This window comes from Atta colombica, unplaced genomic scaffold, assembly GCF_001594045.1.
Source record: "Atta colombica isolate Treedump-2 unplaced genomic scaffold, Acol1.0 scaffold89, whole genome shotgun sequence".
Taxonomy (NCBI): domain Eukaryota; kingdom Metazoa; phylum Arthropoda; class Insecta; order Hymenoptera; family Formicidae; genus Atta; species Atta colombica.
Window position 1 is genome coordinate 1,454,119 of NW_017259582.1, and position 13,290 is coordinate 1,467,408.

Here is a 13,290-nt window from a genome sequence, read left to right on the forward strand (position 1 = left end):
ACTAATAGCGGCCTCACCATAAGTATTTGAGAGCATTCGATGAGCCTCAGCCGCAGATTTCTTCATATTGAAGTAAAAAATTAAAACCTCCTGTAAATGACGAGAATTTGGCTCGTAAACTGACATTTTCAATCGAGAATAACTTTATGATGCAGACACAAATCGACTAATGTTTCTATGGGGTTATGTTGACAGATGCCCAAGTTTATTGTATGACATCTAACCACCACTTACCGCTAAAGCCATCTATAGGAAAACGGCGGAAGCAAAGTTGTACACCTAATATTATGTACCACTATTATTTTAATATACACGTAATGCATGTTTTTTTTTTACATTTATATAAGTATTATTATTATGTTTTATGTAGTATCATTTATTATATATTACTATTATTTTTTCATTTCATATATCGTATATTTATATCTATATATTCCAAAACGAAGATGGAAAGGATAATAAAAAAAAAGTTTATATATTTATATTGATATATTTTTTATATGTGGAAATAAAAATACACGAATCAAAATTTTATCAAATGACATTGTTTTTGTGTATCCATGAATTGTGCGATCCATCGAATCCCAGCCAGACGTACACCTTATTTCCTTTCCTGCGCAGTACTTTCTCCACGAGATACATATCCGGATGAGTAACGCGATGCAACTCATGCTCATAAAACGCTCCAGCGATGGATTTTCCGCGATAATCCTCGAGTAGATAGGTTACGGGATTGGTACGCTGTATCTTAAGGATTGTAAACACCTCGGTGGTCCAATTTGGTGTGTAACCCTTCTCAAAAATCGTCTTGTACTTGCTCAGGCGTACCGAATCGCCCACTTTAAAGTTTGATGAAATTTTGACCAGCAATCTTTATCGCGCTGTACACCGTGTCCAAAAGTCTTTCGGCGATCGCGGGAGTTACTTCAGCAGGTCGCATGCCGATAGTCCGATGCTTACGCACGTTGTATCTGACACGAGGCGCGGTAGCTCGTCGATCCACTTGTAATTGCCGTTGAGTGTAAACATCTTCCACATGTTGTTTTTGAGCGTGCGATTGAACCGCTCAACTACTGACGCTTTCAATGTCGAATACGTGGAATAGTGATTAACCTCGTGTTTTTTCAAGATTTTCTGCACATCGGCGTTGTAAAATTCTTTCCCCATATCCGTTTGTAAATTTTTCGGACATTTTTCACTTGCTCGAATTATCTCAACGATAACAGCCGTTTCGCTTCCATCCTTGCTCTTGAACGGTACGGTCCACGCGTACTTGCTTAACACATCGATGACGGTATGTAGTGATGGCCTCTGTTGGAGCCTGAGTACGGACGGATATCAGCCTGCCACAGATCGTCGTATTCTCGAACTGACGCGCCTTCGCGGAAAATTTCTTCTCGCCGGAGTATGCAATTCTTCGACGAGTCGACGTTTCTCGGAGCTAATTTTTCTCTTTTCGCTGAATCTCTTTTTCATGATTCAACGCCTAATACACAGAGCAAAAGAATTTTTTTTTTCTCACTGACACCACTCGACTGACTCGTTTCGTCTATACGCGATTTAATTTATAATAAGACCAGCTTCGCGAAGTTTCTCGATGATCGACAACATCTCGTTGTCGTGAGCGTTGTTGCCCGCTCGGTGCGAAGCGTCGAGCAATCGTAGACGATCCACTAGTTCGTTGGGATCATCCCAATGCACGTAATCAATCGCGTTCTCATTCAATATCATTGCATGAAGTAATCTCTTTCCAAATTTCTTCTTCTGTTTCTTGGGTGTGATTGATATTAACGGCGCGATTACGTATTTGTACTTGTATCCCCTGTTGCTCAATAATTGATTGATGCTTGTGTTTGCGCGTTCGTTGCCAGCAGCATGCTTTTGTACTTGTTCATATCTTCCGTATAAAGGAGATCATCGGGAATTCTCTTGAAAATCAACTCATAAAGACCAGGTGTACCGACATATCGTACACCATCGATAATTATGTTGTCCGCATCATCTACGTCGAAACGTTTATTGCCAAACATCAATCCATTCTTGTGTAGGTAAAAGCTGTACACATAATCTACATCGCTCTTCTGTTTATCTCGTTCTCTTCAAGATAGTCTCGACGTACTTTTGACCCAGCCTAAGCCGGCTCATAATGCCTCTCGACCTTCCGACGTTTGCAACCGATTTTGAACTTTCGTCGCTAGCGAGTCTTCCATCGTTTCGAAAACATTGTCCAACGACTCTATCGTCGGTACAATTTTGCTACGCGGTTATATATCGAGGTTATCGGCTGTACACGATCGTGCGATCGATCATCGGATTTACGCGGGGTCGCGGAACGCTCGAACGTTTCGCTTGCTTTCTCTCCCTCCTCCTCCTCCTCCTTCTTCTCCTCCTTTTTTCTCTCACGCTTGGAGGCAGATGCTGCGTTATCGTCGCGCGACTATCTCTTTATCGCGCGCACGGGGGTTGTCAACAATCTGCTGCAGAGGTTTGATAATAGGTTTAAAATGCCTGTCCAATGCCATGTCCTCCTCGATTCTATCGGTCTTTAGAGCGCGATGTTTTTTGCGGATTGATTCGCTCGTCTTCTCGATCTCCCTCGCAATTTTTTCACGCGCGCGCACATCAGCCATGTTCATCTCTGACGAAGTATCGACAACGACTAGTCACGTTACAGTATCGCGAACTCATTAAATCCCTTTCTGTATCTCCCGTCTTTAAGCGCATTATCCTTGTCTATCACTAAAAATCCATATTTTTTTTGCCAACAGTCGCGATACAACAAACAAAATTCATCAAACGACATATCGGTATTCATATGATCGTTGTAAATGTATAAAGTTGGTACAATCCTGTTTGAACAGGATCAACAGGTTCGCATTGTCGCGTATTAGATGTTTAGGTATCCTCGCGTACGTCTGACAGAGATAGAAGCAGTCAACGTTCGAATGGCGGCCCATCGAAAAGTATTCTCTCACCACATCCTGCTTGTCATCAAAGATAAAGTATTCTCTCACCACATCGCTACGTCATCAAAGATAAACATAGAATTTGGGCGCGCCTCGCTCGGTGGAATGATAACGCTGTTGTTGGAGAACATAAAGTAACCGATTTCGTCGATAGACGTAAATAAATTTTCGAGATATTGATACTTTGGCTGTTGCAGCGATTTTGAGTAGACATACACATTCTCAAAACGTACGCCGTTTGGACTCTCGAGCAAGCTTATGAGAACATTGGTTTTACTACAATTCAACGGGCCGCAAATGATCGCGCGTATAGTATTCGGCAGCATTTCGCCGTGCTTGCGCTTCTCCGTGCTGCTTTCCATTCGCGATTTCGCGTCACAATTTGTGAAGTGTATCGTTAGCGGTTGCAGCACGAATTTCATGCTGACACTAAAGACTGTGCTCTCGAATGACTATTTAAAGGTGCGCAAATTCGCGAATCGCACAGTAGCAAAATGTATCTCGCGCTGTGTCATCCTTCCGATATTCAAGACTTAAGCGTCGAGCAACTGCAATATACCGAAGATCGTACTCTTACGCGTGTACGGCGACTACATCGAACACGTCTGGGACAAGCTTCCGGAACACGTGAAGGCAGATTCGGAGGTTCGAATCTATCGTCGCTGCGACGAGCACTACAATCAACCGTGGCAGCGGACGCACATCGACGGCCCTGCATTGAAGATAAAAGACTGTAACGAATGTCAGTGTCGCGCAGCGGTCTATTGAATCGAGCGATAAATGCGCTTCCTTTCGAGTTACATATTCTGGCACGTCTATCAGACGTACGATCACAGAGCTTCTGTGGACAGATGTGCCTACGGTTTCTACAAACGGTAGACGCGCGTGAATTTAAAAAGCTCGATGAGATGCTGTGAAATTTTAGTATTAGTCGAACGCTTTTTCCGTCGTTGACGCTTACTGAGCGAGAAAAGCACCGTCCTTGCGGCGAACTATTTTCCCGCTATAGATTTGAGTGATGGAGATTACGAGCTCGATCTGGCGATTTTTGAGACTTATCGATATCGAATTTTATTATATGAAGTGCGAGACATAAATGAATTTTTGAAACGCGCGATTTTACGGAAACGTCCACACTGCGACGCGCTTGAAACCGTTGACGTAGTGCGTGGTGACAACAACAACAACAACAACAGTGACACTGATGACGATAATAATGAAGATGGAGAATACCTGATTGCGCTCCGCGCAAACTATAACACGATGAAATGCGAGATTAAATGTGCAGATTAAACTTTGGCAAGCCCAACAGCATTGGATCGCTGCTGGGATTCTCATCGAAGCGTATACTGCGACCGTGAAGGTGGCACGAATCGGACGTGTCGATCAACATAATGAATGTAAACGTTATCCGCGTAGAGTGTAACATGACCGCGGGCGCGTATAGCAACGGTAAAAGCGTGCACACGATATACGAATTTTCGCCGAGCGTGCCTCCAGGATATAAGATATTGGAGAGGCGCAGATCACTTACCTGCCGATCATCGCACAGAGCATTACGGATCTAATAATACTCATCGTCGATCAGAACGGAGGATTGCTCGATTTTCGAAGAGATCACCGTTAGATTGCACATACGATGGCGATAGTGATAACGCGAGCGTGAGATGTTCGTGCTGAACGGAACGGAGCGTACGCAGAGAGATAACGCATTTTTTACAAAGCCAGTGACGTCACAGTTTGATAACACTCGCTCATCCAGCTGCATCAGATAAAAGAAGAAGAAGAAGAAGAAGAAGCTTAGCGTGTCAAACGTTACATTTTTAAAGTCTTTGGGATTCGCGGTGCGCAACATTTGAGTGGACTGATATCCTAAACATTAAAGATAAGCCGATCTTCGACGATCGCATCGTCAAGATTGAGACTCACACGTACAGCCCGTTCGCCAACATAACGTTTGGGTACAGCGATGAAATAAGAATACCCATACAGGATCTGTACACACTACTGTACGAAAGCTTTCTGTACGTCGAGGGAAAACTGACGAAGAACAAAGTGGTCCAGAGTGCTCACGTGATATTGGGAAATAATTGCGTCGCATTCATATTCGATGAGATTCGATATGAACTCAACAGTGTGGAGATTGATCGTAACAGAAACGTGGGCATAACTAGTACACTCAAAAACTATGTAACAATGTCATCCGTGATTCTGCGAAATGCCGGCTGGGATGCGCAGACTACTGCGGCCGGATATTTTAATTTCTGTGTACCGCTCTACGTACTGCTGGGATTTTGCGAAGATTACAAACGCGTGGTGATCAACGCTCGTCATGAGTTGATTTTAATACGAGCGCGTAACGACAACAATTGTCTGATGGGAGATCCGGCGACAGAATCAATGCTCGAATTATTCAAAAATACAGTGGCGAATGCCGCACGTTATTGAGCGAGATAAATAAGTTATCGTTGCTACGCGCTTTGGAAAGCGGACGATATCTGAGCATGGCTTTTCGCTTGTGGGATCTGTACGAATTTCCGCTCTTGCAGAGCACAACCAAACATTCATGGGCCATCAAGACGGCTACTCAGCTTGAGAAGCCACACTGCATCATTTTCGCTATGCAAACAGGTCGAAAAAACGTCATGTCTGAAGATATAAGTCGATTCGATTGCAAATTAACCAATGCGAAACTCTACTTGAATTCGGAATGTTATCCGTATGATGACTTGAATCTGGATTTTGATAAAAACAAATGTGCGATTCTGTATGACTTGTACGCGCGTTTCTGCAAGGGCTACTACGGATACGAGTATCTCGAGTCGAGTCTCACCTTTACGACTTTTTTACGTAATAGTCCGTTTGTGATCATCGATTGCTCTCGACAGAACGAATCGGTCAAGAGTGGCACCGTGGACGTGCGATTAGATTTTGAATGTAAGGAGAACGTGCTCGCAAATACAACAGCCTATTGTCTCATCATACACGATCGCGTGGTTCAGTATAATCCATTGAGCAACGTTGTGCAAAATCACGCACTTGCGACCTAAACGCACTTCCGACATGATATAAAATCTACGTTGCATTCGACCGCAATCAATCGCAATCTTCTCAACAACATGCTTGTGCCAACGTTCGTGGATCTGCAAGGATTCATCGTTAACAAAAAATTTGTGAAGGAAGTAGCGGTGTTGAAACAGGGGACTGTTCTCACACAATACATTTTTACGAGTCCCGTGTCATGGAAATTTTTGACAAGATCCGACAGGTCTTGTGCTTCCTGGTTGAGTGCTTATCACCATGGATTGCAGTGGGAGGACGGAATGGTCCCATACAACGAGGCGAAATGTCTGATCACGAGAGCTGTATTTAAACATGATGTTATCGTGTACGTTAAGGGACACGAGAAACGAACGTGCTTTTGGACGATGAGCGAGAACGCATATATCGAGACCTTGGATGCAGTTTACGAAGATATGGAATCTTTAATTAATTTGGATGTTGCTAATACTATGCGATGTGGACAACATGTTAAGAATTGCGCGTTACAAAATGTATTGAAAATATATAACTGATGGTTGCAAAAGAATTTTTTAAATAAAAAATACATTAACACGTATTTATTACATATTTCTTTTTTCCCTTCCTTTGTAATACTCATATGTATGAACGTATATGTATGAACGATGTATGTATGAATGTATATATGAACGTATGTATCCGAAAACATCGACGCTTCTGTTAAACGCGTCGCGACATGTTATGATATGCAATGTATATAGATAGTGTATAAGACTTTTTTTTTCATTCAATTGTAAGCTTCAGTTACGAGCGTTAGATCGAGTAAAAGAATATATACATCGAAAATCGATCGAGCGAAAGGGGTATCGTCCTTTGTCGTCAAATCCGCCAAGTCCACCGCCATCGAAGGAAAAAACATTAAAATCCAACGTGCTCATCATCATCATCATCATCATCATCATCATCATCATCATCATCATCATCATCATCATCATCATCATCATCATCATCATCATCATCATCATCATCATCATCATCATCATCATCATCATCATCATCATCATCATCATCATCATCATCATCATCATCATCATCATCATCATCATCATTGCCATCCAAATATAAATCATAAAAAGTATAAACATTGATAAACTCGTGACAAAAAAAAATACGTAGAAAAACGTGATAAAACGTGTCGCAACATGTTCACAATTCTTGGAAAGAGAGGAGGATTACTCCCTCTTCTATTCTAGAAGTTTTATCATATACATCGCAATTTACGCGGATGCAATCAGTCTTGCGATATCCGCTTGTATGAATGGTTGAAAAATTTACTTTGCTAAAAGTACAACGCATCATACGAAACGAAAAAGAACTGCAGAAACATATAAGTTTCAACGTTCTATATACAAAAGAAAACATTGTTTAACATTACGTATGTACACAGCATGGAGCATCGTGCGGTGCGTTTATTGAGCAGACGTTATGATCTGACGGCTACGAGCTATAAGTATTTGGAAATTAGAATCAACGTTGGTCCACCGAGTTATGTGGAGATCATCGCGGACACGAACTGTCGCTATCTTTCGAAATGGAAGGGCCTCTATGAGCAGCAATGAAATTTACAAGATGCTACGAAATGAATATAAAGATAATTTTATAAGTATTGGACCGCTAATCGTCAATGTTTGCACGCTGAATGATGCTATATTCGTACGTCTCGATTCTTCATCCGTACGCATTACGATGACGGAAACGACGCTACGACGTATGTTTGAATTTGACGGATCGTATCGACGTAACGATTAGCCCGACTCGTCGATACGCTTGATGCTAAGTATACGCGATTCTCCAACATCGTGTCTGAGAACGCTATACGTGATAGCGACATTTTCAATGGGCATCAGCTCGTCGATTGCGAACTATTGGCTTTAGCTTTTAATACGTATAAAAAAAGAAACGATGTAATAACAAATTGTGAATAAAAAATTGTTTCGCTCCCAGTACTATATATGTACTTTTTTTATTTCCCATCCATCCATTCACCCATCCATTCATCCTATACCTCGACATGCCATCGTATTCCGTTTTAGATAAATAACAGTCACACTTGTTTTTTTTTGTCGTATCACGAATCATACATATGTACACACTTACGCATGTATGTATGTATGTATGTATGTATGTATGTATGTATGTATGTACGTATGTACGTATGTATATATGTATGAACGTATGTTTCCACGTAAGAAAAAAAAAAGGAATTATAGGTGTGAAAATAATGCAGCGTGAACTTTCAGCAATTCGATGGCGCAAATAATCGCGGCTACTATATATTAAGCTATTCTTATAAAGAGTAGTGCTGCAACGATATAAGCGATACTTTTCTTGTGACGGTACTTATGATCTGAATTGTTTTATATACAACTAAAGATAATCCTAGACAGGCTCGCCGCGGCGAAGGTTGAGTCTCAGCGTCAGTCATTATCTTGCATTGTCGCGCTGTTATTATATTATTACGTTCTTGGAAAGTGTGACCCGGCTTCAAACAATTGAGTTTATGTTACACTTTTTCTACATATTGTTTTTTTGTTACTCACCGCATAAGCGACATTTTCGATTCTGGTCGTATCGACTCTGTATTAGAGTCGGAGCCATTCCCACAAAGAAGAAATTTGTCCTTTGTCCGTGCGTGAGTAATTTTTTTTTCTCAGTGTGCAAAAAAGTATTTTGCCGCTTAAAATTATATTAAGTGATTGGGGTGATAGTGAAACTTAGTGACAGTTATAGACATTAGTTTTAGTAGTTGGTTTTAAAAAAAAAAAATTTCACTCTCACGCAATAATGAGCAACCTCAGAGAACTTCTAAAGATCCACTACGAGTATCCCGTTGAGGGGGTAAGTAATTTTTTTTCTTTCTATTTGTATCTCTTTTAACGTTTCTTTTTTTCTTTGGCTGATTTATGCTTATAACGTTTTTTTATTTTTCTTTTTCCAGTATATTATGGTCGACAACCAAAGGGTTGTGCGACTACAGTTGCTGAATGAAGTGGGGGTCTTGATAATCCCATTGGTAAGTTCTGTTTAAATTTTAAAAATATAAATTATAGGATGTTTTCTAATTATCTTTTTTTTTTTTTTAATTTACTTTGTTATACTTTTTTCCAGAGGACACATCGTAGCCACAGAATCAGAGGCTTTACGAATATATATAACAGCCAAATGATACGTGCAGAGAGGTGGGACCGGGAGGAACGTGAGATTCTTGATGTCTGATTGGATGAAGATTTGTGCCTGGCCGAACTTTTCGGTCTCCGATCGTACGAACCCGACCCAAAGCCGAAAGATTGGAATTGTAAGTTTCATAAAATTTTATGTAGAAAATATGAATAAAAAAAGGAATACTTATATTTATGTTTATATTTTATATTTATATATTTATATTATTTTTCATCTGCAGAAAGCAGCGGCGGCAGCGGCTCAAAAAAACGCATTTTGGGATGGACGCGGGGTCTGCAGCGAGATGGCGGCAGCGGGGTGGCGGATGTGAGGTGACGATCCCCAGTGATACGTGATGCCACAACATGGCGACGTATCATTATAAACACCGATAGCGCCGGAGATTTCCTGCCTCCTCCTCCTTCCCCGCGCCTACCAGTACCCCGCGCTTAGGAATACCCCCCGCTCTCCGCGCTCCTCTCTAGCCCCAGAGTTAGAGGGGTAGTAGTATAGCTTTGCTATACTACTAACGTTCAATAACTCGGTGAAGAAAAATCGTACAGCACTCAATAAAAAAGCAAATTGAAGGTAAAAATTGACTTTTTTGACTGCGGTAAACCGTTTTGTGTGGATTTTACTTCACGCCATAGATCTTCATAAAGTTCGTAAAACTTTTTCGGATATAAGATTTGACGGGTATCCATTTGTGTCCATCTGTATCTTCCTAAAGAATCAGTCAGATTGAAATATCAATTACCGATTTTAAAAGTAGAGATTTTAAGCTTTTAAATGCTTTTTTGATTTTGTATCTGCGATAATGTTTCATCGAGTTATTTTGAATATTGTGCAATTTTGAACGTGTTCTAAAGTGTTCTCAATTTTTTGCTGAGTAGTATATATATATATATGTCAAAAGTAAATGTGTAAATTAAAAGTAAACTTATACTGGTTCTTTGATTTTAATATTTTATATGCAGAATAATTAAAAAAGTCAAGTTACGTAAAAAATTCATATTATTTAATTTCAAAAAAGGAGAGGTGACCTTCATGTGATCTTAAAAAATCAATTTCGAAAACTGATTTTATATACATATAATTCTATAGTTTGATCGCATCTGAACTATCGGAGATTATATCCGGATACGAAGAAAACGCTTTGTTTTCAGCTTATTGAAAATGAGGACAATATTTGGATATATTTTCATAAGATCACACTTTATGGCATTTCATATCTGTTTTTCAATATTTTACGTATCAATCAATTATCACCAGATTGGTTTCGCCATTTTTCATCAATCAAAAATAAGACAAGATTCTCACCAGAGAATCTTACTTCCACTAGAAACCAGTTTAAATACCTGGAAAGCGACGTAGAAATCCTGTCGTCGCTCCATAATATTGCCATGAAAGCGTAGGGTCACTCTCATAATTATTAACAAACAACAGATCCAAGTACTCGCTCCACTGAATACCCAAAGCAACGTCACGCTCTGCAAGAATAAAGAACCAATTTGTCACAGCACATAACTAAAGCTGAAATCACACGACTTCTTGAATAATAAGGCGTACATGCATGCTTGCTCTGACGCATGCAAAAATATGTTTATGTATTGAGCACGACTCATAGACGTGATCTTTTTGTTTATTATGCATCATGATGCAAGTAGACAATAATTTTTTTCACAATAGTTTTCAATAGTTTTTTGAAACTTGAGAACTATTGAGAAATATAACTATTCAGAACTATTCAAGGAACTATGTATGTCATGTAGTATGAGGGCAAGTCAATAAGTTCTTACAAAATTTGTCAAAGAGCACTCGCAGTGTCATGTCATATTACTACTTTTTGACAAGTAGCATCTCTCAACAAATTACTGTCAAATTTTGAACGGAATTCATCGCATGGTTTCATTTCTGTAGATGATTAAAGCAAACAATCTTTTTGCAAAATGGAAAAAAACGAGTTTCATGCAGTGATCAAACATCTACATATGAAAGATTTAACGCCGAAAGAAATCAAAGCCGAGTTGGAATGTTCATAGCATATCAGCACCAGTGTTTGCGACTGTATACAATTGGGTGAATGAATTTAAATCGTACATGTGATGACTTCGTTCGGGACGTTCAATTGAGGCTGCTCAGAAATAATCAATAAAGTCCACGACTTATTTTGACTGATCGACGAGTGAAAGTGCGCGGGCTTGTTGAGGCCACAGACATATCACATGGCATAGTGATTTCAATTTTGCACGAATAATTGGATATGAAAAAGCTATCGACAAGATGGGTGCCGCATTTGCTCATTATATAAGCCATAAGCGCGACCGTGTTACGATATCAAAATCAATGTTTGGAGATGTTTCAACGTAATCCAGATGAATTTCTGCGTTATTATTATGGACGAAACATAGAGCCATTACTTCACACTCAAGACAGGAATAGTCAAAACAATGGACTTCATCAGGTGAACCAGGCGAAGACCGTAAAGTCGGCCGGAAAGGTGATGGTCACAATTTTTTAGAATACACGCGATATAATTCATATTGATTACCTTCCGAAGCAAAACGATCAGTGGTGATTATTACGCAGCCTAATTGGACGTTTCAACAACATTTTAAAGAAAAAACATCTCCATTTGGCAATAGTATAACAAGACGGGTTCTAACCAATAGGAGGGGAGCGTGGGGCGCGAGAAGTACTCGTAGGTGTGGGGAAGGTGAAGGCGCGGGAAGACGCCAGCGCTATCGCTATTTATGTAAACATAGGACCCCGGAGTGTTTTACATAAACATAACATTCCACATGACATTTTTTTTCGACCGCTGCCGCCGCCGCCGCCGCCGCCGCCGCTACCGCCGCCGCCGCCATCTCGCGATCATTCCAAAATGTGTTGCCGTCTTCTCTTATCTCTTTTTTTTCTTCTCACACTCAAAATCATAGGCATACTAGTTCCAGCGCTATCGGTATTTACATAAACATAGGACCCCGGTCAATGGATCACATAAATATGATGACGTTTCGCAATGTCTTTCATATTTTTCACCGCCACCCTCCCAAAATGCATCGGTAACAAAGGCTTGCATACACTTATCATCTCTCTTCCTCTTATGTTTCGTTATTCTCGCTGCGTTGTCGCTCCCGTTGTATGTTCTTCTCGCACATAAATATACGCAAAATATGTCATACGGTTTTTATTTAATGATTTAAATAAAGAGAACGCTTAATACAGTTGTGATCGCAGTACCGTTGAGCGTGAAGATGTTGACGCGTAATAATGATAGTGCTAATAACGCTAACAAGAAAGGAATGAATAATGATACACTCAGATATATAATTTAAATATGCGTTTATTTTTATATATAACGTAATTTTACAATATATAATTCTTATTATATAATTCTTACAATATTTATAAGCAGAAACTTAATTTAATTTAATTTAATTTAATTAATTTCAAATCGAATTTTAAGCACCTGCTTCCGATTAGCAATAAAATATACATTTTTTTCACACTGTTTATAATATTATCTAAAACATAAACTATTATCTCACACTCTATATTTGATTTCTTATAAATTTTGCGCAAAAAATCTACAGCATCACATTTATCGATGATACAATTTTCACCTAAAAGTGTTACAAAATATTTAAATTTTTCGATTTTGACGATATGTGTATGTTGGCACAGCTCAGAGTATACGTTCTCAACGCAGAGTTCGGACATGAAGAGCACGGTTAACGGCTTCATATACAGACATGTTTCGCGCAGTATTTGATCACATTCACATCACGTAGTTTTATGATTTCTATCACTAGATCTTGGACCGATAATGATGAAGGTGATTGATTGCACGAACCACTCAATATCCGCGAGTCTTTCAATGAAAGCTACATTGCACGAGGCAAAATTATGTTGTTACCTTGATTGTCGCCAATTACAATTTCCACAAAAGACACAGGTTCCACAATGATTCCGACATTTGGGGGTAGGATATTTTTGTAAGTTGTAGGAGTCAGTGTAAATCTTCTTCTCAATATACGAGGTGTTCAACGGGGTTTATTGTAAGAAGATGCTTTGCACAAAA

General features: G+C 39.7%; 1 protein-coding gene across 1 annotated transcript in view; it reads right to left on the reverse strand.

The window, feature by feature from the left end:
• Window positions 1-13,290, reverse strand: part of LOC108693258 (voltage-dependent calcium channel subunit alpha-2/delta-3) — a 137,862-nt gene that overhangs the window by 71,871 nt on the left and 52,701 nt on the right. Inside the window, exon 5 of the mRNA XM_018202115.1 lies at window positions 10,565-10,696. Within this exon, the coding sequence (XP_018057604.1) occupies window positions 10,565-10,696 (132 nt within the window). The remainder of the gene's footprint in view (window positions 1-10,564; window positions 10,697-13,290) is intronic.